Source organism: Macaca mulatta, chromosome 3 (genome assembly GCF_049350105.2).
Source record: "Macaca mulatta isolate MMU2019108-1 chromosome 3, T2T-MMU8v2.0, whole genome shotgun sequence".
NCBI classification, from domain to species: domain Eukaryota; kingdom Metazoa; phylum Chordata; class Mammalia; order Primates; family Cercopithecidae; genus Macaca; species Macaca mulatta.
In genome coordinates this window covers 162,094,970-162,122,897 of record NC_133408.1, presented here as the reverse complement: position 1 = coordinate 162,122,897, position 27,928 = coordinate 162,094,970, and the positions used below count along the sequence as shown (strand labels likewise).

Genomic DNA, 27,928 nt, shown 5'->3' with positions numbered 1-27,928 from the left:
GGAAGGAGAAACTGTCTCTCTTCATTGGCTTAATCATACTGGTGCCTGATCTTGGCAGTCTGTCCTAAGATGAAGGAGTTGGCTAATCTTTCTCTTATCTTCATTAGGAATTCTCTCAAATATTCTCTCATCTTTATGATAATTGGCAAAGATTTCTCATTTCAAAATCCCCAAAAGGTGGTTCTTACCCACCTCTGAACTTTACAGACTTGATATGGGGTCGAGGATCTGAGTTCATTTTCCACCTTGCTCCTATCTAGCTGTTTGATCTGTGGGCTTCCATTTTCCCACCCATGCAGTGAGGATAATAGTATTTAAAAGTATTGCCATTATTTTAATGGCAAAAAACACAATCACTTTTGTACCAACCTATAATCCCTGTGCTGCCTCCCTCAGTAGGTTCTTATGAGAATTCAGAATTCAATGAGCACATTAACATGAATATGCTTTGTAAATGTAAAGCACTATTGCAATACATTGTTCTCGTTTCTACCTGGAATGGTGCTTCTGGCTCCCATGCATTACTCCCTAGTTCCCGCTCGCTAATTAAGAACATGACCAGTTACCGAAAGAAAAACTAGTTGCCTTCCACAGAGTGAACAATATTAGCTTTTTATTTTTTCATTTATGTTCCTTTTTAGAATAGTACACACTTTGCGTATATCACTGGTGGCTTTTAGGGTATAATCAGTTCAGTGACATTAGTGTTTTCCTTCTTCCTTCTTTTGCTTCTTTGCTTCTGATATTGTTTACTGCTTAAATAACACCACCTGAATACGCGGAGCTTTACATCAGCATGAGAGCCAGACAGAACTCGGGGAGTGGAGCTGTTGCCCACTGGGGCATATTCACCTGGAGAGAGGGATGCACACCAGGACCAGATTAAGAGCCTCACTTGCCTAGGAGTGGAGGAGGTCATGTGTTGTGCTTTCCAGATGAATGTTTTGCTTCTTTATTCCTTTGGGTTTTATCTGTCTGGCTTTTCTCTCTTTTCTCTCTTACGTAAGGTAAATCCATGAGCTGCCTCTGGACACTGGCATTCTAGCACCCTGAGGCATCACTTAAGCCAAAATCTGAATGGTTCCAAATTGAGCTGAGTAAATCCATCCCAGTCCATCTAAACTTTAAAAGCTAACAATGAAATAATGCAGCATTTTAATTTTACTTCTTCAAGTCATCATGTAGTATTTTCTAATTGACACACCTGAAGATAGATGAGGGAAAGGCTAGTGAACTGAGAGATTTAGAACCTTCATCGTCATTCAACTGAGAGATTTAGAACCTTCATCGTCATTTACTTCTTCAAGTCATCATGTAGTATTTTCTAATTGACACACCTGAAGACAGATGAGGGAAAGGCTAGTGAACTGAGAGATTTAGAACCTTCATCATCATTATGATTGCTACTCATGAATATAATAGTATAAAGCTCATAGGTAGTGTACACATTAGCACATTCTGCGCTTGGTGCTACCGTATTAGCAGCTATTCCTCTAAACTCTGGGATGTTAGTCATCTAACCATAGATCAGAAATAGCAAGATACTTGTCCCAAATGGGGAAGGCATTGTAAACCCATAGATCTCAATTGAAAATTAACCTGCCTCCTTGAGTAGTTCAGGCTAATATCTTAAACTATCATCCAATATTTATTTTAATATTTAAAAGAAACTTCACTTTGAAAGGATTTTCCCCAGTGATACAATAAAATGTAACATTAGTATGCTACATAACTGTTTCTAGACCTATAAATGTATAAATTATGTAACTACTTAGAAGAAATAGTGTGAAACATTCAGGTGACTGTTAAGAATAAAAGTAATATGACTACCTAAGTTTTAGTAGCATTAATTATAATAGATTCTGATATCAGATACTTTCATAGCATTAAGGTAGGATTGTGCCCTTTACCAACTATACTCAAGTAACAGAAGACCCTGATCCAGGGCAAGAACTCTGCAATAATGGGACAGCTCCTTAGAACTGTGGGATTGAATGAAATATACGTACTTAAAACACACATTATATGCTCTAAATCTAAAAACTGTTTTCAAAAGGATGTAGGTGTCATTATTTTTAATTTAGAATTTTCTACTCCCAATTTGGAGTCAAAAGTACCTAAATGTAAAATAATGTTAATAGAATTTTGAATACTGCTAAATTTAACAAATGTTGACTGGCTGCTTCATTCTTTAAAAAATAGTTTGGAATTTTTCTAAATAACAATGAGTTCTTTTCATTCCTGGTTTTTAAAAATCTATTTTTAAAATGCATATATTTGTGACTTGTTCATTGTTTAAATGTCTTCCTCTCTGCCCCTTTTAAAATTATTTTTAGAGACAGGGTTTTACTTTGTCACCCAGGCTAGAGGGCAGTAGTGGGATCATAGTTCACTGCAGCCTCCCACCTCAGACACCCAAGCAGCTGGGACTACAGAATGCAACACCATGCCTGGCTAATCTTTTACTTTTTTATACAGGCAGGGTCTTGCTATGTTGCCCAGGATGGTCTCAAACCCCTGGCCTCAGGCAATCCTCCACCTCAGCCTCCCAAAGCACTGGGAATATAGACATAAGCCACTGCATCCAGCTCCCTCTTTATCAACTGTTTCTCTTCCCATCATATTTATTAAATATATAAGTTGGCATAAATGTAATTAGAAGGCTCTGTAATCTCTATGTATTTCCTTTTGGTTTTCTGTGGGAATACAGTATAATAAATCTACTTTGTAAAAACTTGGCAAACTATGGTTTTTTACAACATTATTATGAATATATGAAAAAACCTTTTTTAAGTATGTGAGAATATATAACTTATTTAAACTACTTCAAATGCTTTTGAAAAGTTTCAGAACATTTTTATTCAAATATGAAAATACAGAAATTGATAGATAAATGCCAGAGCATTAAAAGATATATTAAATAGTGAAAGAAAAATATTGTTTTTAACAATACCTGAGATAAATTATGTGTTTGTAGAACTATGTTCTATGATCAATTATAATTTTTTACTGACTCTTAAATGCCAGAGTTGAGATATAAATTGCTCCTACTACAATTTCAAATTTCAAAGACATGTTATTTATTGTCTTGTATCTTACATGATCCTTTTTTCTCAAATGGTAATGAATGGCCAGACACAGGTATTTCATTTACAAAGCATGCAGATAATCATAACTCAGGATATTACACTTCCACTCTTGATTGTTTCTTCAAGGCATGCTTTTCTAGGTTATGAGAAGTGCACTTTTAAATTAAGTCAATTACACTGTAGCTTCTAGTTAAGCTTTGAGATTGGAATAGCATATTTAAAAATTTGTCTCCTTGTTAAATAGGCACCATGACAGTGTTTGTGTAGTGTATTGTTAACCTCCAGTGGAAGGTTAAGCAGCTTCTTCTGTATCTAAATCTGTTGCCGTGAAAAATGACTGCAGTGTTGCACCCACCTACCCATGAATAGGGAAAGCGAAGACTTGCACCTGTGGGATTAGGTGTAGCAGCAGGAAGCAAGAGCGTTTGCAGCATATAATTAACAAGGAATTCTTTTCTCTTCTTTTTAAACAGCATGTTCATCTTGCTAGGTTAACTAGTGATTAATGCTTGAAAAAAAATGCTGGAGTCTGCACCCTTTCTTAAACTCATTCACTCACTGATGTATTCAGTTACTTATACAGTGTCAGAGGAACTCACCTTAAAATACTTCATTTCCTCCCATAGTTCTTGATCCCTTTGTGCTCATGAGGGATTTTTTTAGATTTTTGTGTTCTTTTACTATAACTGTGCTAGACAAATTCTATTATTTTCTGAATGAGATTAAAAGTAATTTAGGAACTGCTACTTTGATTTAGAGATTACTGTCTTAATAAACAAGATGGAAGAGTTAGTGTGTAGTGAACTAAGGCATTTAATACGTAGAGTACTGACTATATGGTTTTTGTTATTTTTCTCATATTAAGAAAACTATGATTACCAATTTAGAAGATATTTCTAAATATGGCTCTCTAGAATACAATATTCTTAATAAAAGGTAATCCAAATCCACAGCTGTTGAAGTCTAACAGGCCACTCTTTTGATATAATTGGGTAGTCATGCATTTGTATCAGAATGTGTAGTTATAGTTTGTCTTTACAGTGCACGCATATGTATTGTTTTACACACCAAAAAAAAAACCCACAAAAATGTACTATCATACTTAGTTGTTGTTATTCTCACTAAACTTCATTTTCTTTTAAGATAACACTTAATGGAATTAGATGCAGTGACTTGCAGTGTGTAAATTTTACCACCATAATAAAACAGAGTCTTAGCACATGGGAGCATTGAACCAGCGATAATGTGTTCTATCCAAACACATTTGTACTGTATGTAGAAACTGTTTAAAAGGAAAATTACATCTTTTTCAGCAATTTATCAGAGATAATTACCCTTCATACACCAAATGAAGGATAAAGTGTTTTAAAGAACTATAATTCTAATTGGTAAATGTCACCAGCTGTTGCAGTTACTCTTACTTATGTATATTCTTTTAATGATTATACACTCATGCCACAAGCTACATGAAAATATATTCACTAGGTGTGAAATTCCCATATGTCACAGTTTCAAGAATAAGTAAACAGCTCAATGATAAAGAAGGAAATAATTCCAATGAAGAATGTAAGAATCCTGGGTTTGCTTTTTAGGCAAGTGGATCTTAATTTGCCAAAAGGGAAGAAAATGCAATTTTAAAAAGAAAAGGAAACACTTAATTTTTTACAACAAACTCATATCCTCAACCAGAGATTTTTCTTTCCTTATAAAGTTGTAGAACTGTCTCAACTTAGAAATTTCAGTATTATAGCCCTTGGATCTGCTAATAGGGAAAAGCATTTCATTTTCTTTCAGGCTTAAACTGTAAACCGTTTGTTAGTTTTAGATGGTGGAAGATAAACTCTTCCTGGACAGTGTTTCATGATAGTCTAATCTCATAAGTGATCAAGGAAACAGAAAAGAAATTACCCTAGTGTCTATGGCGAATGTTTAAAGTTATTATTATTCAGTCTCCCTGGCTATAACTTAGTTTCCACTGAGACTGATAGGTCTAGTGACTGACTGAACTGAATGTCTAAGCAGTGGCCTTTAAAAGATGGAAACACAAATGGGGTTGGGGTGGGGAGAAATAGTAGTAAAGACAAGCCTCCCATTTGTCTGTTCTTCAACTTCCAGTTCAACTGGGCTGTACCCAACTACCTTGGTATTTTGTACATTTTAGCATCCTGTTTCTGGGTACTTGCCTGAAACTCAGATACTGAGCTAACTTGCTATTGTGTGTTGAAAATCATTTTTATGTCATTTTTGTTCTGCAGCAGTAGGTTTTCTGAATGTTCTCATTTTCAGTGTTTTGACAAAGTTTGAGAGGCACAGAGAGAAATATGTATCTTAGGAGTTAGTTTCCTTCAAGTTTTTTTTTTTTTTTTTTTTTTTTTTTTTTTTTTTTTTTTTTTTTGAGACGGAGTCTCTGTCACCCAGGCTGGAGTACAGTGGTGCAATCTCGGTTCACTGCAACCTCTGCCTCTGGGTTCAAGCGATTCTCCTGCCTCAGCCTCCCAAGTAGCTGGGACTACAAGTGCAAGCCACCACACCCAGCTAATTTTTTTTATAGAGACGGGGTTTGGGGCTTCACCGTGTTAGCCAGGATGATCTCCATCTCCTGACCTCTTGATCCGCCCGCCTCGACCTCCCAAAGTGCTGGGATTGCAGGGCATGAGCACTGCGCCCGGCCTCCTTCAAGTATTAATAGTAGTAATCTTTGTACAAATTACCCTGCCTCTTCACTGGAAAAACTAATGTATGATCTCCCCTGCCCCAAAGAAGAAAACAGTCTAGCTTTTTTATTGACTATCTGTAATTGTTTAAACTTTCAAACATTGCTCATGAGAATTATTAGAATAGTGAAGGAATGAATTTGATAAGTTGCCTCCATTAGATTGAAAATAGACTGCCAACATTGTGTATGAATGCTATTAAAGGAAAGACTAGTAAAGACATTTATATAGTTATTTCAAGTTACAGCTAATGTTGTATCAGGGTGATGTTGAAAGGATCCTTGAATTTATGTGGTATATATTGACCTTTAGGCTACATACAAGAGCAGTAAGAAATTGCAGTAATTCTTACTGCACAGAAATAACTTTGTAACAAAAAAATCAAATTATTTTTTATAAATGGAATAAGTAAGACATGCTCATTGCCTATACTATATATTGGTTAAGAGATGGAAAATTTTATTATGTTATATAAATATGACCCCTCCAGAAAAAATGGCAAGAACTGTGTTTCATTTAGGGAGAAGATGTGACCACTGTCCTAGCATCACTCACATGTATACCTTGAGTTGTTTTTTCCAGCAATGGTAATAGTTAAATGGCCCGTATCCTCTTTCACCTAATTTTCTTATAATATTTACTTTTGCAAATGAGTCTGCTGACAAAGGTTATAGATGTGTTCTGTGAATATGAAATGATGCAAGGCTAACTGACTTATTTGGGCATCAGTTCTACCTATCTGTCATTAGGTAGATGGATCTACCTAATCTAATAGATCTACCTATCTAACTGGTAGCAGATATGCATAATGATAGATATTTATCATTTTGTTCTTATTAATGTCATACTCTAATCAATAATTCAATACAGATTAGGAACCAACCCCAGGTGTAGATGACACAAGCAAGAGTTTTCATTATCTAGTCCAGCTACATGAAGTTCAAGAAAGAGCTAAATATAAATCAAGAAGAAAAAGTCTTTAGCAGCCATGCAGGCGTCTATCCCTTCCTAGTACTGACTTTGTAGCATCTATAGCAAGGAGAAATTGTATTACCTCCTCTACTATCAGAAGACACCAAATGTTAGATAACTTTGGAAAGGTATTTAATCCACATCTTTGGCTCTACATAGGAAACTAGTTCATTGATACTCTTACCACATTTCTAAAAGGAAATAAATTGTTCAGATAATATTGGTAAATATTGAGTAGAAGCAATGGATAATCCACAAGATATTTTATATTTCATTTTGTAATATATTAAATCTTTTCCCCAATATCTTCCTCATAATTTACTCAGCTTAATAAAAAAATTTAGTTTGTATTCCTTGAACACCCATAATAGTTGAGGGAGGCACCCTAAGGAAAGCTAACACTTTTTGGTTTGGTTTTATTTTGTTTCATTTGTTTGTTTGAGACAGGGTCTGGCTCTGTTGCCCAGGCTTGAGTACAGTTGCACGATCACAGCTCACTGCAACCTCAACCACCCAGGCTCAAGCAATTCTTCCTCCTCAGCCTCCTAGCTAGCTGGGGCTGCAGGCGCATACCACCACGCCCAGCTATTTTTTTTTTTTATGTTTTATTTTTTGTGGAGAGGAGGTTTCACCATGTTGATCAGGCTGGTCTTGAACTCCTGGACCCAAGCGATCCACCTGCCTCAGCCTTTCAGAGTGCTGAAATTACAGGCATGAGCCATGGTACTCACACATTTTTAAATATTATTGATAAGCCAGCCAGAGATGATGCAAAGTAAATTGTATTTGCAATTGATAAATTTAATTACACATGGAAAATTTTTGGAAAAATTTGTTCATGTATACTGTTTGACATACTGGCCTTTCAAGATAGCCATTTAACAAACAAACAAAAAAGATATCTACAGATCTACAACTCTGTATTTTCAATTTGATCTCAAGTTGTGAACATTAGTAATAAACTTTTATTTGCTTTAATTATGGAATGTATTGAAGATGCTCACTGTTGGTTTAGTCTTAAGCTCATGTTATGACTGTAAGTTTTCAAATTATATTTCAGGGTGTGATTAAATAATAATTTCACAATTGAGACCTGATGTTATTTTGTTCCCCCTGCTTTTCCTTCACAACAGAAACCAGGAATGGATCTGGCAGACACCTATATTATGTTTGTTCGGCAAAACCAAGATATTCTTCGAGAAAAGGTCAATGAGGAAATGTATATAGAAAAGTTATTTGATGTAAGTAACTTCCCTTGCAAGGTATGCTGACACCATAGATAAACTGCAAAGAGAAAAGTTGAATTTTGATGCTATGTTTGCAAAGCATACTCTCCTTTCTATGATCCTTTATCTTCTATACTAAAAAGTTGAAGCCGGCCAGGCGTGGTGGCTCATGCCTGTAATCTCAGCACTTTAGGAGACTGAGACCAGTGGATCACTTGAGGGCAGGAGTTCGAGACCAACCTGGCCAACATGGCAAAACCCTGTCTTTACTAAAAATACAAAAAAAAAAAAAAGGCATAACTGGGTGTAGTGATGGATGCCTGTAATCCCAGCTACTTGAAAGGCTGAGGCACAAGAATCACTTGAGCCTGGAAGGCGGGGGTTGCAGTGAGCAAAGATTGCTCCACTGCACTCCAGCCTGGGTGACAGAGTGAGACTTGGTCTCAAAAAAATGACTAAATAAAAAAATAAAAAGTTGAAGCCATTCTAGAAATAGACCATCAAAGATATATTTTTTGGTGTGTGGGCCGGGGGAGACGGCGGGGTGCCTTCTGAACATCTTCAGTTTTTTGTCTTGGTTACCTATTTACTGCAATCCATTCTTGCCATCAGTTCATTATAAAGGTAGAAGCTTTTTCTCCTTGAAGTTATTCCCCATTTCCAACTCCTCTTCATTTGTAGCTAATATCGCTGATAATTTTTATACTTATTTTGACTGCTGATGGAAGCCTTAATTAGCTTCCTTTTCTACATGAAAATTGTCACCATTAGAATGAGTCTCAAAAACCTGAGGTTAGTTATAACAAGCTAGATAATAATAATTTTACTATGGTGTTCAGCATCTTTTCACTTGCCTTTTGTAGCATTCCATAAACCGAATCATGTTCTAATGGATGTGGTCCCTACTATAAGATGTTTTGAGTCAATATGATATTCTACAGTTAAACAAATAAGCTACAGTAAACCCAGTGTCTGCCACTCTGCTGTTGAACATTTTTATCTGTATATAAAGTACTGATGTGTGCTAAATATGCAATATCACAGTTTTATCAGCACTAAGGTCTTCATTTAGGCATGACAATGCCTATAAATGAGGATTGTGGTTTTGTATGCTGTGATCATCATGTTTCATTTATTCAGTATCTGTAAAAGAGACTAAGAGAGCAGTCAATTTAAATAACAATGTTGTCATTCGTTTGTAATTTACAGTCAGTTCAAAGGAAATGATACTTTGCTTGTGACATAACTTTGCATAATTCACCACAATACAGATTCCTAAATGTAATATTTGCTTTGAAGCTTATTTATTTATGTACATCTTCTCTGCATTTTAGAAATGCTTTTCTGGCAGTTTCATTTAATTATGCAAGTTACTGCAAATGTTTTCGTAACAGCAATTCACGGGCTTCATGGTGACACTTCAGCTGTGGCAGTTACAGAAGGTCCTGCTACGTCATCCTCTCTGCCATGGTCTCTCGTGTCAGTGTTCACTGTCAGTTTGGGTGGTCAAAATGAATCTTATCTTTCATGTTTTCTGTTTCTACCCTTTACTCAGGCCATCTTACAATAAAAAGTATCACCTGTTTTAATAAGCTAAGTGTTAATATGTGTGAAAAAAATGATTTTCTAAATGCTTTGATGCCCTGCAGGGGTAGAAAAATTATCCATCCAGCTGGCTCTTTTACAAAATACTGAAACCATATTAGCAAATTCTGCTTCCATTTGGTATTGCTCTGAATTTACAAGCATATGTTCCATTTCCAAGTTCTCTTTTACTTTTTCTGCTAATGTGGTGATTTTCAAAACTGTTGAACAGAAGAGGGAAATTGAGTTGATGTTATTCCCATTATGTTTCTTCTTAGAATAGCTAAAGCACATCTTCTATGATGAAGAGTTAAAGCCATTCTATAAGTAGACCATCGTAGATAGATTTGTCAAGGGGAGAGGGTGAACCTTCTGAACATCTTCAGTTTTTTGACTTGGTGACCTATTTACTGCAATCCATTCTTGACATCAGTTCATTATAAAGGTAGTTTTTTCTCCTTGAAGTTATTCTCTACTTCCAACTCCTCTTCATTCACTGAAGTTCTTTGGAAGACTTTCTTTGTGGCAACAATAACAGACAGAGGGAACTAAAGTGGCTCTAAGGAGGCCAACATTAAAATATGACACTAGTTTAATTGCCCTTGTTATATATACTTTCATTCAATACCTAAGCATCTGACATGGCTGTGGGTCTAAAAGTAACCCTTAATAAGCAATCATTCTGTTTTGGTTGTGAAGGTTTTGTATTTTGAATATCACCGGTAGAACATTGGACTTGTTATTTGTAAAATAATTGTAATGTCCTTAAACATTCTAATATTTTTAAATTGCACATTTTTAATTACTTTATTTAAAAATAAGAATAGACCCTAATTCTGTTGATTTGTCATCAAGAATAACATGTATGAGGGGATCTAAAAGCCCCTAATTAGCCAAGACTGAATTTGCCTCAATTACAGTTAGAAAATGAGAGGTTATCAAGTACGTGTTAAAAGGTAAAGTAGAATGTGTATCTTAAGCAACAGATCATTACTGAGAGACATTATATAATTATTGGAAATCCACTTGGCTAGAGCCTAAAATAATATTGTTAGGTGTCAAAAAACAGTTGAAAATAATGACCCTATAAATACTGTTAGCAACCTTAGCCTATTACAGATAAAGATTGAAGAGAATAATTTCATTCAGGCATCACGACAAACTTTTGCTATTCCAATTAGAGTATTTCCTATATAAGTAAGTAAATGGATCTTGTTATCTTCAGATGCAAGTGAAAACATGCCTACACACATATTATAATGAGTTAAAACTTAGTTGTTTTAACAAAACCCAGATAAGAAAACAAGGGCTACAGTTTCCGGGTCATGCAACATGAGGGCTTAAACTCTTCAAGAAATTCACTTAGTTTTGGAAATACCACACATAACACTATTTTTATATAAAACAATTAGTCTGCAAAACATATTCACCCTGCCCCCAACATTTTTGGAAAGCATGTTTTACTAAATAGTCTTTACAGGTGATGCGGCTATGTTAAAAAGTTTGTGGAACTTCCCCTGAGTGTAGTAACTAACTATTCACAGTATCCCTGACCTCTATAACTTTTTGATCATTTAAACATCTTGATTGTTCCTTATTTTTGTGATTAAATACCCCAGGGTTTGGTTTAAATAAGGTGCTATTGCTTAAGACCAAAAACATGACATTGCCCTAGATTTGTGCCCAATTATTTAGGAATGAGAATGATATCTTCAAGAGTTTTCAGTGTACAACCTACACAGCCATTTACCACACAAAATCTGCTTCTGGAGCATTCTGCACTGCTGCTATCATTCCCATCTCCAATAACAAGTCACTAATGTCAAAGTATGAAAGAGGAAATGAATAAAATGTGCATTACCTTAAAGGTCATAAATAGGATAATCTTCAATTTTTACATCAAATCTTGAAATATTAAAATTAAAAGTATCCTTTGAGGGTCACAAAAGCTAATATTAAGACAAATGTGAAGGCATTATATTCACTTCCTAAGTAGTCACATTTACAAAACACTTTTTGCTTAAAACAGAAATAATTTTTTAAAAGTATAAATAAATTATAGCAGGTCCATGATGTTAACAGAGGAAACTAAGTTTGTTTAAGGTACATCCTTAATCTTTTCAAACTATCAAAATAATAGCCATAGCTTTCACCACTACCATTCCCTGGCCACCTCCTTGTTCCAGGAAATGTGCTAGGTGCTTCACCTATATCATTTCCAAGCTCCTAGGCTAGATCCCGTCAATCCCATTTTATTCCTGTTTTTAGGTTAAAACGATCTCCCACTCAGAGAAGTTAAGTGATTTGTGGATTGTTGAGTTAAACTTTGAAATCGTATTCTCAAGTTTCAAAATCTATGCTGTCTCTACCTTACCTCTGACTTACAAAATTTGAAATGATAAAATAGTGTTATGGGAAAAGCTCTGGTCCGAGAATGCAGGAACTTGAGTTCCAACCACAGTTCTGCCATTAAATATCTGGTTGAGTTTGAAAAAGTTATGCCATCTGTGTAAGACTCAGTTTACTTAGTACATGTAAACTAAAGATGTTGGTCTGGAACTCCAGATGATTTCTGAAACTCTTCCAGATTTTAAACCAATTTTAATGTTAGCAATGATGACAGAAATTACTGGGCTGGTTGCATAAAGGATCTTGTACTTCAGAATAGTAATTTCTAAGTTATTTTGTGATAGCCAGGTGAAAACAAAGTTTCCCACCCAAGAAGCAGTAGCATGTGCAGTAAATTAATAGAAAAGAAAATCTATCTACAAAAATAGCTGCGCTATATGACATTGTGTATATCTATCACTGTGGTTCTGAAATCCAAATTTTTTTTAAAAAGTTGCAATACATATACTCTGTATTCAGGCTCAGTGTTTCCAGGTGACCAGGATGTTTTAAACAGAGGGTATCTCTGCCTCTTACGTGGCCACTGAGGCACATGCTAAGTTTATAATTTACATGCTACATTTACTTTTCCAATTTTAAAAAAGTGACTTATTGGGTAAGAAAACCTGAAAGAAATTATCCTGTAGTAGGAAAGATCATGATATACCAAAAGAAAGTTTTTCTGCTTTGAGGCTCTCTCTCTTACCCCAATGTCTTTTTTTTTTTTTTTTTTTTAACACATAAGACATCATTGTCAGCAGTCTTTTTAAAATTTTTATCAAATCAAAACCAACTTCAACCTAATCCCAATATGAAAAGTATGACTAAGATTTTCTAATTCTTCAATTCCATTTTTAATGCCTACTATGATGTTTCTTCCTAGGCAGAGTGGCTGCTCACTCTCTTAGGTTTCAGAACATGTAGCACAAGCTACACACATGGGTATACATGTGCCAGCAGAGATGCCAGTACATTTCTTCAGAGCTTTGGCTCTCTGGGCTGGAAAGTAGTGATGTTTCAGAAGTCAAAACTGACATCTGTAGTAATGACCACAACAGCATTTCTCTTGTCATTTTCCAAGGTTCAAGAATGTTGAAATGTGGAGGTAATTGAGAGTTGACTGAAGCACATCTTATTTTCCCAGATAGACACTAAACCTACCTAACTCTCTAAACCATTGTGCATTTATTGGGCACTGCCCACCTTGAATCCCTTGGGAACTATCTCATTTTAGCTCTCATGATGCTGAAGACACATCAGGGTACAATATTTAATTGGTAAATCATGCAGATTAAACATGCTCTTTGTTATAAATTGATTAAATGTTTAATTGTGGAGGAGTTTCATCTCCACAAGATTTTTTTAATGTTATGATGTCTTGTAAAATTTAAAGTAATTCTTTAAATGATAGTTAATCAGTTATATTCATCCAAACAGCATTTTATAAAGGATTAATTTCCCAGGACTTTCTCTGAAAAGAATGCTTACTTTCCAGTAAAGAAACTCTAAATTAAACATTTTAAGTAAAATTGACCTATACTATATAAATGGATTCAGTAGCCTATTAGTGTAAGATAAAAAGAAAATAATGAAAATATTGTAACCGAATGTGCTTCTCAAAATGAAACTGATTTTGCACTTACATGCTCTTGTTTGCCTCTGGACTCCCAAATTTTAAGAAAGGGGGATATGCCCAGAACTTTTTTCTTTTTTTAGATGGAGTTTTGCTCTTATCACTGAGCCTGGAATGCAGTGGTGCAATCTCGGCTCACTGCAACCTCCACTTCCAGGTTAAAATGATTCTCTTGCCTCAGCTCCAGAGTAGCTGGGACTACAGGCATGCATCACTACGCCTGGCTAATTTTTATATTTTTAGTAGAAACAGGGTTTCACAATGTTGGCCAGGCTAGTCTCAAACTCCTATCCCTAGAAGATCTGTCTGCCTCCACCTCCCAAAGTGCTGAGATTACAGACATGAGTCACCACCCCCAGCCTGCCCAGAACTTTTGAGCTAGTGTTTCACATCAGTGCCCAAACATTTTGATGTGAGAATTTACTCATTCTTGGTAAGATTAACACTGCTATTCTTAATGTATTTAAAGATTGTTTATTACTATGTTGATTTCCTGAGAATGGTTGAAATCAACAAAACATGGATAAGAGTGACCATTAAATAGAACTTTCACAATACACAATTGAAATCAACAAAACATAGATAAGAGTGACCATTAAATAGAACTTTCACAGTACACTTGGTTGTATGCATTTAGCGCTGATAATGTACTTTTTCAATCATATTATTTGGGCGAGTTTCTTTGTGTATGTAATCAGCCTGTTTACTAGGAATGCAGGCTGGAACCCACTGAGATGGAAGACCATCTTTGCCTTCTTGCATGTCTTATAATTCCACGATATAGAAGTATTCTAGCTGGGCAGGGTAGCTCATGCCTATAATCCCAACACTTCAAGAGGTCAACATGAGAATGATCACTTAAGTCTAGGAGTTCAAGAAGATCCTGGGCAACATAGCAACAAATTGTTACTCTCTCTATATATATAATATATATTATATATATTATATATATAGCAACATATAACAATTTGTTGCTATGTTATATGTTATGTTATTTGTTGCTATATTATATATAATATATATTATATATATATTTTATATATATATTATATATATATAAAAAAATTAGCCTAGCGTGATAGTGTGTTCCTGTAGTCCTAGCTACTTCATAGGCTAAGGCGAGAGGATCATCCAAGTCGAGGAGTTTGAGGCTGACAGAGCAAGACCCTGTCTCAAAAAGAAAAATGGGAAACTTTCTTACATGTGAATGTCGGTTTTAAAATAGCAGTTTTCCTCTTTTCAATTATGTTTCACTTTTTAATAACTGTATAGTTGTTATATGGTCTTCATAAATTAGTATAGATTCCCATTAGGGTATTTTCATTTTGGTTTTATTTTTGTATAAAAGTACTATTATATATAATAATTAACTGTTGTACCAGTATGCCCAACCATGATTTTCCTATCAACACTAAAATACTAATATTATTCCCATGTCATAGCCATTATTTTCCTTTTCCATCAGTAGAAAGGGATGTATGATATGAGTACAGTGATGTACTTGAGGCCGTTTGAGGTTATTTATTTATTGGGGTTTTGTTTTTGTTTTTGTTTTTTGAGACAGAGTCTTATTCTGTAGTCTAAGCTAGAGTGCATGGTGCAATCTCAGCTCACTGTAACCTCTGCCTCCCAGGCTCAAGCAATTCTTCCTCAGTCTCCCAAGTAACTGGGACTACAGGTGTGTGCCACCACGCCTGGCTAATGTTTTGTACTTTAGTGGAGACAGGGTTTCACCATGTTGCGCAGGGTGGTCTCGAACTCCTGAACTCAGGCAGTCTCCCCACTTTGGCCTCTCAAAATGCTCGAATTACAGGCATGAGCCACCATGCCCAGCCGAGGTAATTTATTTCTAAACATCGTTGTGTTGTGTACCTCAGTACCTCATTGTGTACTAAAGGTAGATAAAAAGTTTAACTTTTTGGTTATATGTATGATAGGAGGAGTGTCTCATTCATCTCACATGTTGTAGCAATGTGTTACTTAGCTGCTTTTAACACATTGTTTTCCAGCTGTTGTCATTGTTGTGTTTCATTGTATATAATCCTGCTTTGGTTTACTTATGGTATTTGGACTCAAACTGAAGTTGTTTGGCCTGTTTTAAGATAGTCATAGCCAAGCCTGTTTCTGTATTGTCTTCTCTGCCTCAGTAGATGCCATACAGAGCTGCTCCTCAGCTTTTTTTTTCCTTAAAGTTTGTTTCTCTTTAAAACCTCTGCTCTCGAATTACAGTTGTCTGGTTCATTTGAGTTAATAATCCTCATTGTAATGTTAAGTTATTATTTGTAAGTGTAAGAATTTATAAAAGGATCAACTTTTGATGTATGGTGTATGCCAAAATAGCTTTGGCAAGTCCAGACGTGGTTCAGAGAGGCCAAAGGCCTTCATTTGAATCAGAGCTGTTGGTGAATTAAAACCTGAGAACCTTGAGATAAGCATGCCCAATTGCCTAAAAGAAACTCAATCAGAAAGTGTATTATAGCTTGTTGATCTTATTTCTTTGATAATTCAAAAGAATGTTCAAGAAATATGTGGACTTCTTGCTTAGATTCTTGAAATGTGATCATGGAACACAATTGTCATTTGGCACATTCCCAGAAATACACATCTTTGCATGAGGCACCTGGACATATGTGGCAGGTCTGGTAGAATCAGCTAATTAACAACACAGGCTTAAACAGGCACCTCATCTGGCAGTGCAGTTAGTTGCCTGATGGTGCTCAGCAGGATTTGGTAGTGCTTTTTATTTTTCTATCCTAATGGTCTGCTGCCCACCTAATTTTGCCTTATTGTCAGTCACTACTTACCGCAGCTTGGGGCCCTCCCAGGAGGCTAAATTATTATCAAAGGATTAGGGAGATGTAGCCTTGCAGCTCTGACATTTCTGATTACTTGTCTATGCCAGAACACTAATTAGCTGTGACTAATTAAGAAAAATGTTCCTGCCATAGAAAACCATTTAAAAGAACTGAGAAGTAGAAAAGCAATTCAAAAGCTGAGCAGTGCTCAGATTTGCTGATGCTCTTTAGATTTCCACCAGAGCCTTAACTCACCTTTAATTGTGCCTAGAATTAAAAAAAAGAAATTCCACATGCAGACTGACCAGAGGATTTTGCTTGAATAGGAAAAAGAAAAATGTTGATCACCTAAGCTCTCTTAACAATGGTAAAATTGTGTTTGATGAATGGAAGGTGACACAACTTTCATTTTCATGGAGAAATTGTTCTAAACACCAATTGCATAAATGTATGTTTGCGTTCATCCACCTGAGTCAGTAACAAAGGCTTAAGTCACTGAAGAAATTAGAATATTCCCTCTACTGATTTTATAAAAGACTGTTGAATTGATTATAAGGAACATGTTGAGCATTTTGAAAGTTTTTTAGCCTTGCTTTCATGTATCTTTCATCTTTAAGATGGTCTAGAAATTCTGACCTCTCTATGTAGAGCCTGTGACTTTGCATGCTTGCACTTCAACTGGTCTCTAGTGCCTTGTTCATGGAAATGCCTAGGCTTCCCCTGAGACCAGCATTTCTATCGGTTGACCACTGCAATGTTTTCGTAGAACAGATAGCTACTACCCTCCATCCCTTCCATCCTAACTTCTTAAACAAATGGCATGGTGGCTTTAAAGCCATTTTCTATGCTGGCTTGTTGTATTCCCCTCTGTGAATCACACCTTCTGCAAGGTCAGACCATTCACAAGTGGGCACAGCAGTGGCAGCCAGGTCACCAATGTTGACTAAATCCAAGTAAAGAAAAAAAAAAAATCTGTGTAAGGAAGCAACAGAACCATCATTACATGTGATTATTGAATGCATTTGCAGGAAACTATATATAAAATAATTTTAAACTTTTGTATAAACACCTAACCTGTAAGAGAGAGCCCTGAATTTCCTGATCTTAGTGCAGCCCTAGATAACACATCATCTAAATTTTGCTCTCTTATTACAGATAAAATATTTCACTGGGGGAAAAAAATAGTTCTCACCCCTACCTCACCTACATTCTTCATGCTGATTTTTAAACCCATTTCTCTCTTTTCTCTTATTGGAGAACAAAAGGCAGGTAGCCAGCATCCTCTAAGGAATAATCCTTCCTAAATATGAAGACTGTTATTAAGGTACCTGTCATACTTGTCTACTCTAGGATAAATAATCCCTGTTTGTTTAACTTCACTCCATAGGCCTTTTTTTTCTAGCCCTTTAATCATCTTTGTGGCTGTCCTTTGAAACTTCTCAAAGTGTTCTCTGTCATGCTTAGGGTTTAGAGTCAAGGATAGGATGCAGTATTTGAATGTGGCTGAACAAGATTCTTTCAAGCCTTCTATTTATTCATTCCAATATATAACTTTCCCATACTTTTGCTCTACTGACCTCTGTAGTTCCATATATTCCCTGTATTTGTTTTTGTTGACTTTTTCTCTCACTGGCTACATATCTTAAAGACAGGCAATAATCTGAGGTCAGGAGTTCAAGACCAGCCTGGCCAACATGGTGAAACTCCATCTCTCTTAAAAATACAAAAATCAGCCGGGTGTGGTGGCACATGCCTGTATCCCAGCTACCCGGGAGGCTGAGGCAGGAGAATCACTTGATCCCGGGAGGTGGAGGTTGCAGTGAGCTGAGATCGTGTCTCTGCACTCCAGCCTGGGTGACAGAGCGAGACTACGTCTCAAAAAAAGATAGGCAATAAATGTATAAGTTTATTGATGTAGAATATTTATTTTTGAGGCAGTAAAAGTACATGTTGATTGATGTAGAATATCCATTTCATTGATGTTTTACATTATAAGATCTAGAAAACAAACTCATCATTCAATTACTATGTGTAAAAAAATGGTGGGGAATGTTGAGATTAAAACTTCAGACCTTGGCTTTGCCCATAGAAATGGCTATCTATGTCACAATGACTCAGTAGGAATCTAGTGAGAATAGAAAGTTGAAACCCCTCTTATTAATTATTTAATCATTTAACTTATATTTATCAAGCACTTTTTAGACCACACACTTTGCTAGAGGCTGGAAATACAGTATTAAACAAGATAGACCAAGTCCTTGCCACAAGGGAGCTTACCAAATGGGTATTTTTGAAAAATTTTTATTTCCACATAAAATGTTTTATTTTTTATCTGAAGAATGGCTATCCACAGATTTTTTTTTTAAATGAAAGTACTCTGGTGAACTGAAAGTCAATTCTGTTTCAAAATAGATACTAATAATTAATCTATTAAGTTGTTTATTTCTCCCTCTGCTTCAAGTGGATGATTGTGAACTTGCTAAAGGTTTAGAGCCAACACAAAGTTTGTATCCAGTTCTAGCACCTGCATCAAATGACGTGACTGTGAGATAAGAGCACACCCTTGCTCTCAATTCTTCCTGGGTTCTTAGTTCAAAAGCCAGGCTTATATCAGCTCCCAAACAAGCTCTTATATCCCTGCAGACAGAAGTCACTATTTCCACAACAACAATATTTTTCTGCCTTTCTTTAAAAACAGCTCACAAAGCCAACAAGCGTAGAAGGCACCCAGGACATGTCACTTAGTGGTGAAAATACACAGGCAGCACAGCCACCCATGCCTCCCAATATACCCCATGGCCTCAGAATGAGTACCTTTAGACCTGAACATATGCTAGACAGGCAGCTCCCTGCTTGGGGGATAACCTCTGGAGGACTGAGTACATCAACATCTGAACTCATAGTGTTAGCATAGCTTTGTGAGTGAGTGAGTGTGTGTGTGTGTGTGTGTGTGTGTGTGTGTGTGTGTGTATTCTCATATATGTACATAGATTTGAAAGTTTATCAGTTTATAGTGCTTTCTCATTTATTTCATTCATCACCTAGAATTAAATTAGACTGTCACATTTTAAGCCCCATTTGAGTCCTGTTTTAAATTTTTTGGGCCAAATGCAACTGTTGACTTTTCAATGATTTATACAGCTTTACATGTATTTAATTATTTTTCTATTAAGGAAATATGTGATTCAAGTCAACAGTGAATCTGGCTCTAGTATTCATCTGTCCTTTGTCTATTGAAAAGCTGCCTGTCTACTATTATAGATATATATATAATTTTATATTTATAAATACTTAAACGCATGCAGTCTTTTCATGAAAATTGAATGCATGCTCTGTGCCAGACATTCTACTAAGGGCTGGAGATAGCAATACAAGTAAGATTCAGTTAAAGCCTTGTGTATACTCACAGCTGATTGAGGGAGACATAAACTACATTGTGCAATATTTTTACAGACACCTGTGTAGAGTTCTAGGAGCAGAAAATAGGTGAGCCCATAATTGTACCTAGTAAGAGATAGTATTGGCTAAAAAGCAGAGATAATGAATGGTTGAGCTGAGTCTTAAAGGCTGACATGAATCTGGACAGGGAGATGTAGTTGGGAATAAAGTCCCGACAGAGGAATGGGCATGCCCAGAGACCGAGGATATAGAGAAGCCTAGCATGTGGCAGAGCTGCAGGTGGGTCATTTTGCTGAAAAAGGTTCCCATGGGACTGCACCGGGACTCAGAAACAGAAAGGTAGCTGTCTACTCCTGTCCTTAGGAAACTCTTAAAAGAAGATTTTGGAATGTGTCCCATTTTTATAAGGAAACTGAAGCAGAAAGACCTGCTAACAGCTGATTCTCAGGTGTGAGTTTTATCTCAAGACTAAGTTGTACCATTTAATAGCAGTTCCAAGAGCCCAATATACTTTTATGTAAATCCTATATTATGGATTTAAAATGCAATATTTACCAAAATTTTATATACTATGTTCAAAATAAGTCAACCAGCTGAAAATGTCATACTGCCTAAAGGAATCGTTCATAAAGATGATGTTTACACCCCAAATTAGTACACACACCATTATAACTGGATTTATCAATGAGCCAAACCATTAACTAGTCACTTCACTCAAAAGATTAGCCAAACCAGTATGCATCCCATCAAGGACACTAAGAAAGGGAGGGGAGAACAACTGATTGTCTGAAATTTTCCCTTTATAATTACTAGTCTTTTTAGTACTAGGAAAGGAGCCACAGAATAAACTTGCAGAGGCACTTGCTTATTTAATAATAAAGAACAGTATTTTTTAAATACTTTTCATGTAGTTTGAAGAAAGAGATAGTTTATTACTTTGAGGACATCTTGGAATGAAGGGAATTTTGGAAGTAGTAGTGAACTGAAAAGAGCTTTTGTAGTTCCCAATTTACGGAACTTGTCCTGTTTTTGAACTTATTCTGTTATATAACTGAAGAGGATCTAATTTGTCTGTAAATATCTCTGTTATTATATTCATGTATTTTTTAAAAGATGAAGTATGGAACTCCAAAGATAGGGAAGTTTTTTCAGCATTCAACAAGCATTTATTAGGCACCTATTTTATACCAACCTTCTCCATGTTAGCACTTTTTACATTTTTCATTCCTTAATAGACATGATATTCTTAATTTGCAAACTTCCTGATGGAGTTAAAAAATGAAAATTGCCCTGAATATGACTTTATTCAACATGGAAAAAAGCAGCATGAATTGCATGCTTCTCTGTTCTGATTGAAAAAAAAAAAAAGATGATGAAGAAAGTCCCATATATAGAGTTCTACTATGGATGAGCCAAGGATCTTCTTTCCACATTGCATTGTTTTGCTACAGTAGAACAAATATTTTCCAGTATTTTTAATCATTATGGTGTATAGCACTTTAAAATGCATCTTAAGAGAGTATATGAGATGTATAGCATAATAGCCATTTGACTGGTTATCCTAATAAGGAGTGTGATTCTTCAAAGAATTTATTTACATTGTATATTACATTATTGGATTTACAGAATTGTTTAATCTTTAGAAATGTGGACTGCTTCAACCTGCAAAACAAATTAAATGGTTTTTTTTTTAAATAATTAATAGGTACCTTCTCTATTTGTGCACAATCCTATGTTACAGTGACTGTCAGTAAGGACCATGAATGCTAATGACACTTTTCCTAGTTTTCTGCTAGAAGCACCGAACTGCTCTTAAGAATCAAAGGTGTTATTGACAAAACAGAAATCCAGATGTCCTTCTAAAGAGAAGTGTAATAACACAGGAGTTATGAGCACAGACTCTGGAGTATAAATATAAGATATAAATCTTTACCACTTAAGTCATACTTGCTGTATAAACTTGAATAAGTAAATTGCTTAATCTAAACTCAGTTTTGTGTCTGTGTAAACTCGGTTTCCAGACATGCAAAATGGGAATAATTACACCCACTTCATCAATGTTATCATAATAATTAAATGAATTCTTTGTTTGTTGTTTGTTTTGTTTTGTTTTGTTTTTTGAGACAGTCTCGCTGTGTCAACCAGGCTAGAGTGCAGTGGCGCAATCTCAGCTCACTGCAACCTCCACCTCCCAGGTTCAAGTGATTCTCCTGCCTCAGCTTCCCAAGTAGCTGTGATTACAGGCACACGCCACCGCACCCAGCTAATTTTTTATATTTTCAGTAGAGACAAGGTTTCGCCATGTTGGCCAGGCTGGTCTCCAACTCCTGGCCTCAAGTGATCCACCCACCTCTGCCTCCCAAAGTGCTGGGATTACAGGCCTGAGCCACTGCACTGGCCTAAATGAAATTTTAACTGAATCACTTGCACTTCCTATGAAGGATAAAATAAATATCAGATGCCTTTATAATTAGAATTCATAAAAATAATACTAATAAAAACAGTATCTGTAATTCACAGTCCTTTATAAATCTCATTCCTCAGTATACTTTATTGTTTCATTTTTATGTCTATACATTAAGAGGCCAGATGAATAAGTTAAAAACATAACAGGGCCGGGCGCAGTGGCTCAAGCCTGTAATCCCAGCACTTTGGGAGGCCGAGACAGGCAGATCACGAGGTCAGAACATCAAGATCATCCTGGCTAACACGGTGAAACCCCGTCTCTACTAAAAATTACAAAAAAAACTAGCCGGGCGAGGTGGCGGGCACCTGTAGTCCCAGCTACTGGGGAGGCTGAGGCAGGAGAATGGCGTAAACCCAGGAGGCGGAGCTTGCAGTGAGCTGAGATCGTGCCACTGCACTCCAGCCTGGGCGACAGAGCGAGACTCCATCTCAAAAAAAAAAAAAAAAAAAAAAAAAAGACAATAGAAAGTTCTGGAACTCTAGATGATTTTTCTTTATTCTGGAAGAATTCTGTCATTCTGTAAAAACAGAATGACAACTGGGTTTTTCTCTTCCATTCATTTTTACAAGAATCACAAGCTCATCATGCCTTTTCCTCTAAGTCAAATTTAAACTCAGTATTTCTATAGAGCATTCAAATCTTAGTATTTTAAAGATAGATTCATATAATCTACCCCACATATTACAGATGAGAAAGCTGAGGCATAGAGAAAGTGTGTAACAGGCTCAATCAAGCAAATAGTAGCGTAAAAGGGGCTAGCACTGCCTACCCTCACGGGATCTGCATTTGTGATCTTCTCTGGTGTGTTGACAACCAGCCCACAGCTGCCATGTCCAGATGCAAGTCTCTTCTCTTTCCCCACCATGAGTGCCTCTGGATCGAGCTGGGAATGTGACTGGCATAGGTTGGGTTAAACACTTCCTGTATTTTTAACCCTAATAGGCTGGTTTCACTTTTCCTTAAATATAGCCCTTATTCCTATTCCAAGCCAGGAAAGTATTCACACTCAAAACTTGCAAAATGCTTGTGCCTGGTTTTATGGAACCAGGTATGATAGTTTCAGTGGGATGCATTTAACAGGGTGGAAGAACCTTGATATTATTATATTAAATTTACCATTAATATAACATTTGCATTTTAGTGCTTAGACATGAGAAATGAGTGAAACAGAGCCACACATTTAGTTACATTGAATAGATGTACTGTTGACAAAATGAACACTCAATGTATAATGAAACATTCATATTTACTTTTTAATATACTGGTGAATTGTAGTGCATTAATGTTTCTAAATATTTTGTTGCTCTTTAAAACTACTAAATGATCTTACAGGATGGTTTATATTTATCAAATTTATCCAAGCCTTCATTATTTAAAAAGTACTGTTTGTTCTTTCATTTAATTTAACTTTATATTTAAAAGGTATGTATTTCCTAAGGTGAGATTTTCTAGGCGTTATTTCATTTTAACACAACGGCTCAACTCTTGCTAAACATACAGATTCTTTTGAAATAAATGAAGAAATACATAATATGGAAACATGGCCATTTCATGTCTTAATTCACTAAAAAGTGTTGGTTCTTTGGTTCTTTTTCTTTTCTTTTCTTTGTCACTTATTGAGACAAGCATAGCTGGAGAAGAATAAAAATGCATCAGCTACTTGTACCAATTCATAATTAATAAAAAGCTAAACACTTAAGTAGAAAATATATCACAGATTTGTACCCTAGCGAAGCAGCTATTTTTACCTTGCCATCATCATCAGAAGCTGCATTCTGACAAAAATCATTTGCTTGAAGCAGCCATGATATAGAAACCCTATGTGGTCTTGTGATTCAGATTTAGGAATATCAGCCTTGGAGGGTCTAAAGGCATTGTGCATTAGTATGTATTGAGACCTCATTCCAGGTGGCAAGCAGCTGGACTTTTTGAAAATAAAACTTCCAAAATAAAGGTGAAGTGCTTGTTTCCAGGCAATACGTGTTATATTTAATTGAATCGTCCTCAAAATGCTATAAATTAGGCAAAAAGGAGAGTGCATATTTAATATATTTGTTTTGTATTTCCAATAGTCAACAGAATAATGAAATTCCTTAACTACTTCTCTTTAACTTGCATGAAGAAAGCACGGTATGTTGCTAAATCTCTTTTCACCAGCTCTGCGGAGAAACAACTTTAATCCTTGTTAGAAAATTGCCGAGTCTGGGACTGACAAAGAGCTCATGCTTGTTCTATTGTTAGTGCTCCCCGGCCCCAAGAGCAGAGCCCTTTACAGCTGCGTGGATCCCGCCTGGCTCAGCTGCACTATTTAGGAGATGAGGTTTGTCAATTTCTATTGACAATGGAAAGAGTTTTTCAGGGCCTGTAGCAGTGCTGACACAGTTGGGGATCAATGCCAGCCATTCAGACTGCACCCTCTTTCATTGCTTTGGTTTGTTAATTCAAGACTAAAGGTCCACTGAGGGGGTTCAGGGTGTTTAAGAAAGCTGATGAACTGTTTAAGAAAGCTGATGAACTGCAAGCGTTTATAGCCCTGGTGTGGCAATTTCCATAGTCAGTGGCAACTCCTGGCACTGAGGGAGCTGTGTCCTTGTTGACCCTCTTGTTATTAAAAATGCACAAGTGCTGCGCTTCTCAATATTTCAACACTCTTTCATTGTCAATACCACCTTCTGAGCCCTTCAGCTTGTTGCTTGCTCTAAAGATCTTCTTAGATTGGGTTTGAAAACTTCACCTTAAACACTAGATTAGACTGATGTTCTGTTTTCCGTGCTCCTGTTGATTTGTTGAACCTTCCCAGGGCTGGAAAGCAAGTAGCAGCTTGATGGGGAGACGGGCTGCTAATATGATTTACCAGTCTACAGTCATGCACAATAAGTGTGAATAAATACAGGGGTCTCACAGAGTCAACCCTAGCCTTTCCTTTTCTTCTATTTTTGCTTTAAAAGAGATATCTCAAGAAAATGAAGTGAGTAACGCATGCCCTTACAGGAGTTGAATGAACCACAAAAAGAAGAAAAAAACATATTTTTTTTCTAAAGCGGTAGGCTGCTGTCATGGATTGATGTAGAAAAAATTTGTAAAATATACACTTACTGCTTTATTCCTGTGTAGACCAAGGCAAAGAATAAAGCAGTAATGCCATTCCCATACCTTCTGTGCAAGCTGCGGCACCCCTTCCTTTTCATCCCCTACAGGGAAAAGTGAATGGTCAACCAAGTTGTTTTATAAAATTAACTTTTCCAAAGTGAAAAGGCGCTTTCTAACATGGAGACTTTACTGCACATTCACCCTTTTCCAATTTTTTGTTTGGTTTGGTTTGGTGGAGGGGGTTGGGGAATGAAGAGAACCTACCTTTGACTTTTTTCTCAGTGTGAGAAAATGGTACCTACCCTATTCAGTGGTCAAAAGAAGGACATATTAATTCCAGCACTAGAAATAAGAAGGTGCTAAAGGTTTCTCTTTGGTGGCTTTCATTGTTTAAGGTGTGTGCGCGTGTGTGTGTGTGTGTGTGTGCGTGTGTGTGTGTCTGCGTTTTAGTGTATACAAGAAAGCAGTCATAGTGGGATTTTTGTAGTTGTTAGCCTATTCTTAGTGGCAGCACATATTCTGAGCTAAGTTGCTGCTTTTCCTTAATCATTTGCTTAATTTAGCTGAAATGCCTCTTGAAAATGCTTTGACTTAGGAGCCAAAAATATACATTAGTATTTGATAGAATAAGTTTTTCTTAGAGGCTTTTGCTAATAGAACAATTTATTGACCTTCAAAGTAAGATGATGATAAAGTAGCTTAAACATTTTACTTAATAATAGTTCTCTTTTTCTGTTTTTGCAGTTAATTTTAGATCATTTTATTCCCAAATTCTTTTTCTCTAAAATTATCATTTTGGCATTGTATTAAATAAGTTATATATAAATGATTTCTGTGTTACATTGTATGTCTTTTCAATTATCACTTAATTATAAGTGCCATTATATATGGTGGAAAAATGAAGTTAATTTTAAATTATATAAGGATTTTCAAGAACACAAAGATGCATATAGAGTAATTTTAAGAAAGTTTGTTCATTTCCCTCAAATTTATATAACTTACCAAGTTACAGTAACTGCGCAGTCTAACAGAGTAACTAGTATGTTATGATAGACTTCGTAAAGTACATATACTTTCTCTCCTTCAACAAGAAAGAAAAATTTACTATCCCGTGCAAAATGACTGTAATTTTTAAGAGTCACATCCATTAGGACAATATTTTCACTTTCAAATTATCTAGAGTGTGGTGTGGTGGAAGGGCCTCAATTAACTGTACTCATATTCAATATCACCAATACTTGTGAGCGTCTGCCTGTATTAAAATAGAAATCAAGAAGTTGAAGCTGTAAATAATTTGAAATAAGTAGCATAGAATTTAATGTTGGAAATTAAAGTATCTATAAAAGATTTTGAGACTTAATGTGCCAGTTAAAGTAGTGAATTTACTAGAAGTTTACTTTTTTAGGAATTTTGGAGTATGACTGTCTTGTTTTATAAAACTTATTGCTGAAATTTTTACATGTCCTGAATATTAAGAAAGTGCTTATTAGGAAGGAGCAAAATTAGGTACAGGAATAACATATGTTCTAAAAATCATGATCCATCTCACATTTTTAAAGCTTGAAGCTTTTATTTATCCATTTGATTGCTATTATTTAGTATATCAGTTATCCATTTAAATTAGATTACCTCATTTGATGCATATATGTTCATTATACTAACAAATTAATAGAAATAAGCATGGTAAAAATGTAAAATTCGTTTTTAATTTATACTTAAAATACCATTTCTTGTTAAACTAAATTGTATCCAATACAATTTATAAATATAAATCCAGATGAATTTCAGACTTGGATCAGTGAAAATTTATTTTAGAAGTTGAATTTACGGTTTTATTATGTAGAAAAATTTTTTTTTCTAATTTTTTTTTCTGTGTTTAAATTCTTAAGAACGTATGCACACACATACGTGATCTGGACTGTCACTATGTTTGTATATACAAACAAGGCACAAAATCTCTTGTCTTTAAAAAACTCTTTTGTCATTTCCTAAATGCTGAGTGGACATTGATATTTCTCACTTTTGTCTGAATGAGTAGCATTATTCTTAGAGTGTTATCAAAACCTAGCTCTGATTCACTGTATCCCTTAAAAATGTCATTTGTAATGGCAGATTGTCTTATTTGAAAATAGGAACAACATTTTCTTTTACTCGACTGACAGACATATAGGAGCAGAAAAATGCATTAAAGAAGAATTTCAGTTTTTCTCTTAAGAGAGTTGTAATAAACAGAAAAATTATGGAACCTCGAAAACTACAAAATGAAACACATCCTTTTCATTCATAATTTGGTCAACTGACACCTATTTTGTGATTCTTACAAGAATTCAATCTTTATAATGTTTCTTCCTAAGATCTCAATAAATCTTTATTTTAGATGGTTTTAAAGAGCTTGGTAAATATTTAATTGATAAAGGTGTGATTGAGGATTACTGTTTAATAAGTTGTAGGGTTTTGTTTTTTGGTTTTTGGTTTTTGGTTTTTTTTTTACCATCGCTCCTTTAAAATGTAATTTTTAGGTATTGGCTACATGACTTATAGCATAACACATCTTCTTTTTGATTTTTATTT

At 35.6% G+C, this 27,928-nt stretch overlaps 1 protein-coding gene across 8 annotated transcripts in view; it reads left to right on the top strand.

Moving 5' to 3' along the window:
• Nucleotides 1–27,928, top strand: part of CADPS2 (calcium dependent secretion activator 2) — a 572,739-nt gene that overhangs the window by 538,225 nt on the left and 6,586 nt on the right. For all 8 annotated transcript variants that reach the window (XM_028846226.2, XM_015134824.3, XM_077997218.1 and 5 more), the window contains one exon: nucleotides 7,909–8,016. In XM_028846226.2, the coding sequence (XP_028702059.1) occupies nucleotides 7,909–8,016 (108 nt within the window). The remainder of the gene's footprint in view (nucleotides 1–7,908; nucleotides 8,017–27,928) is intronic.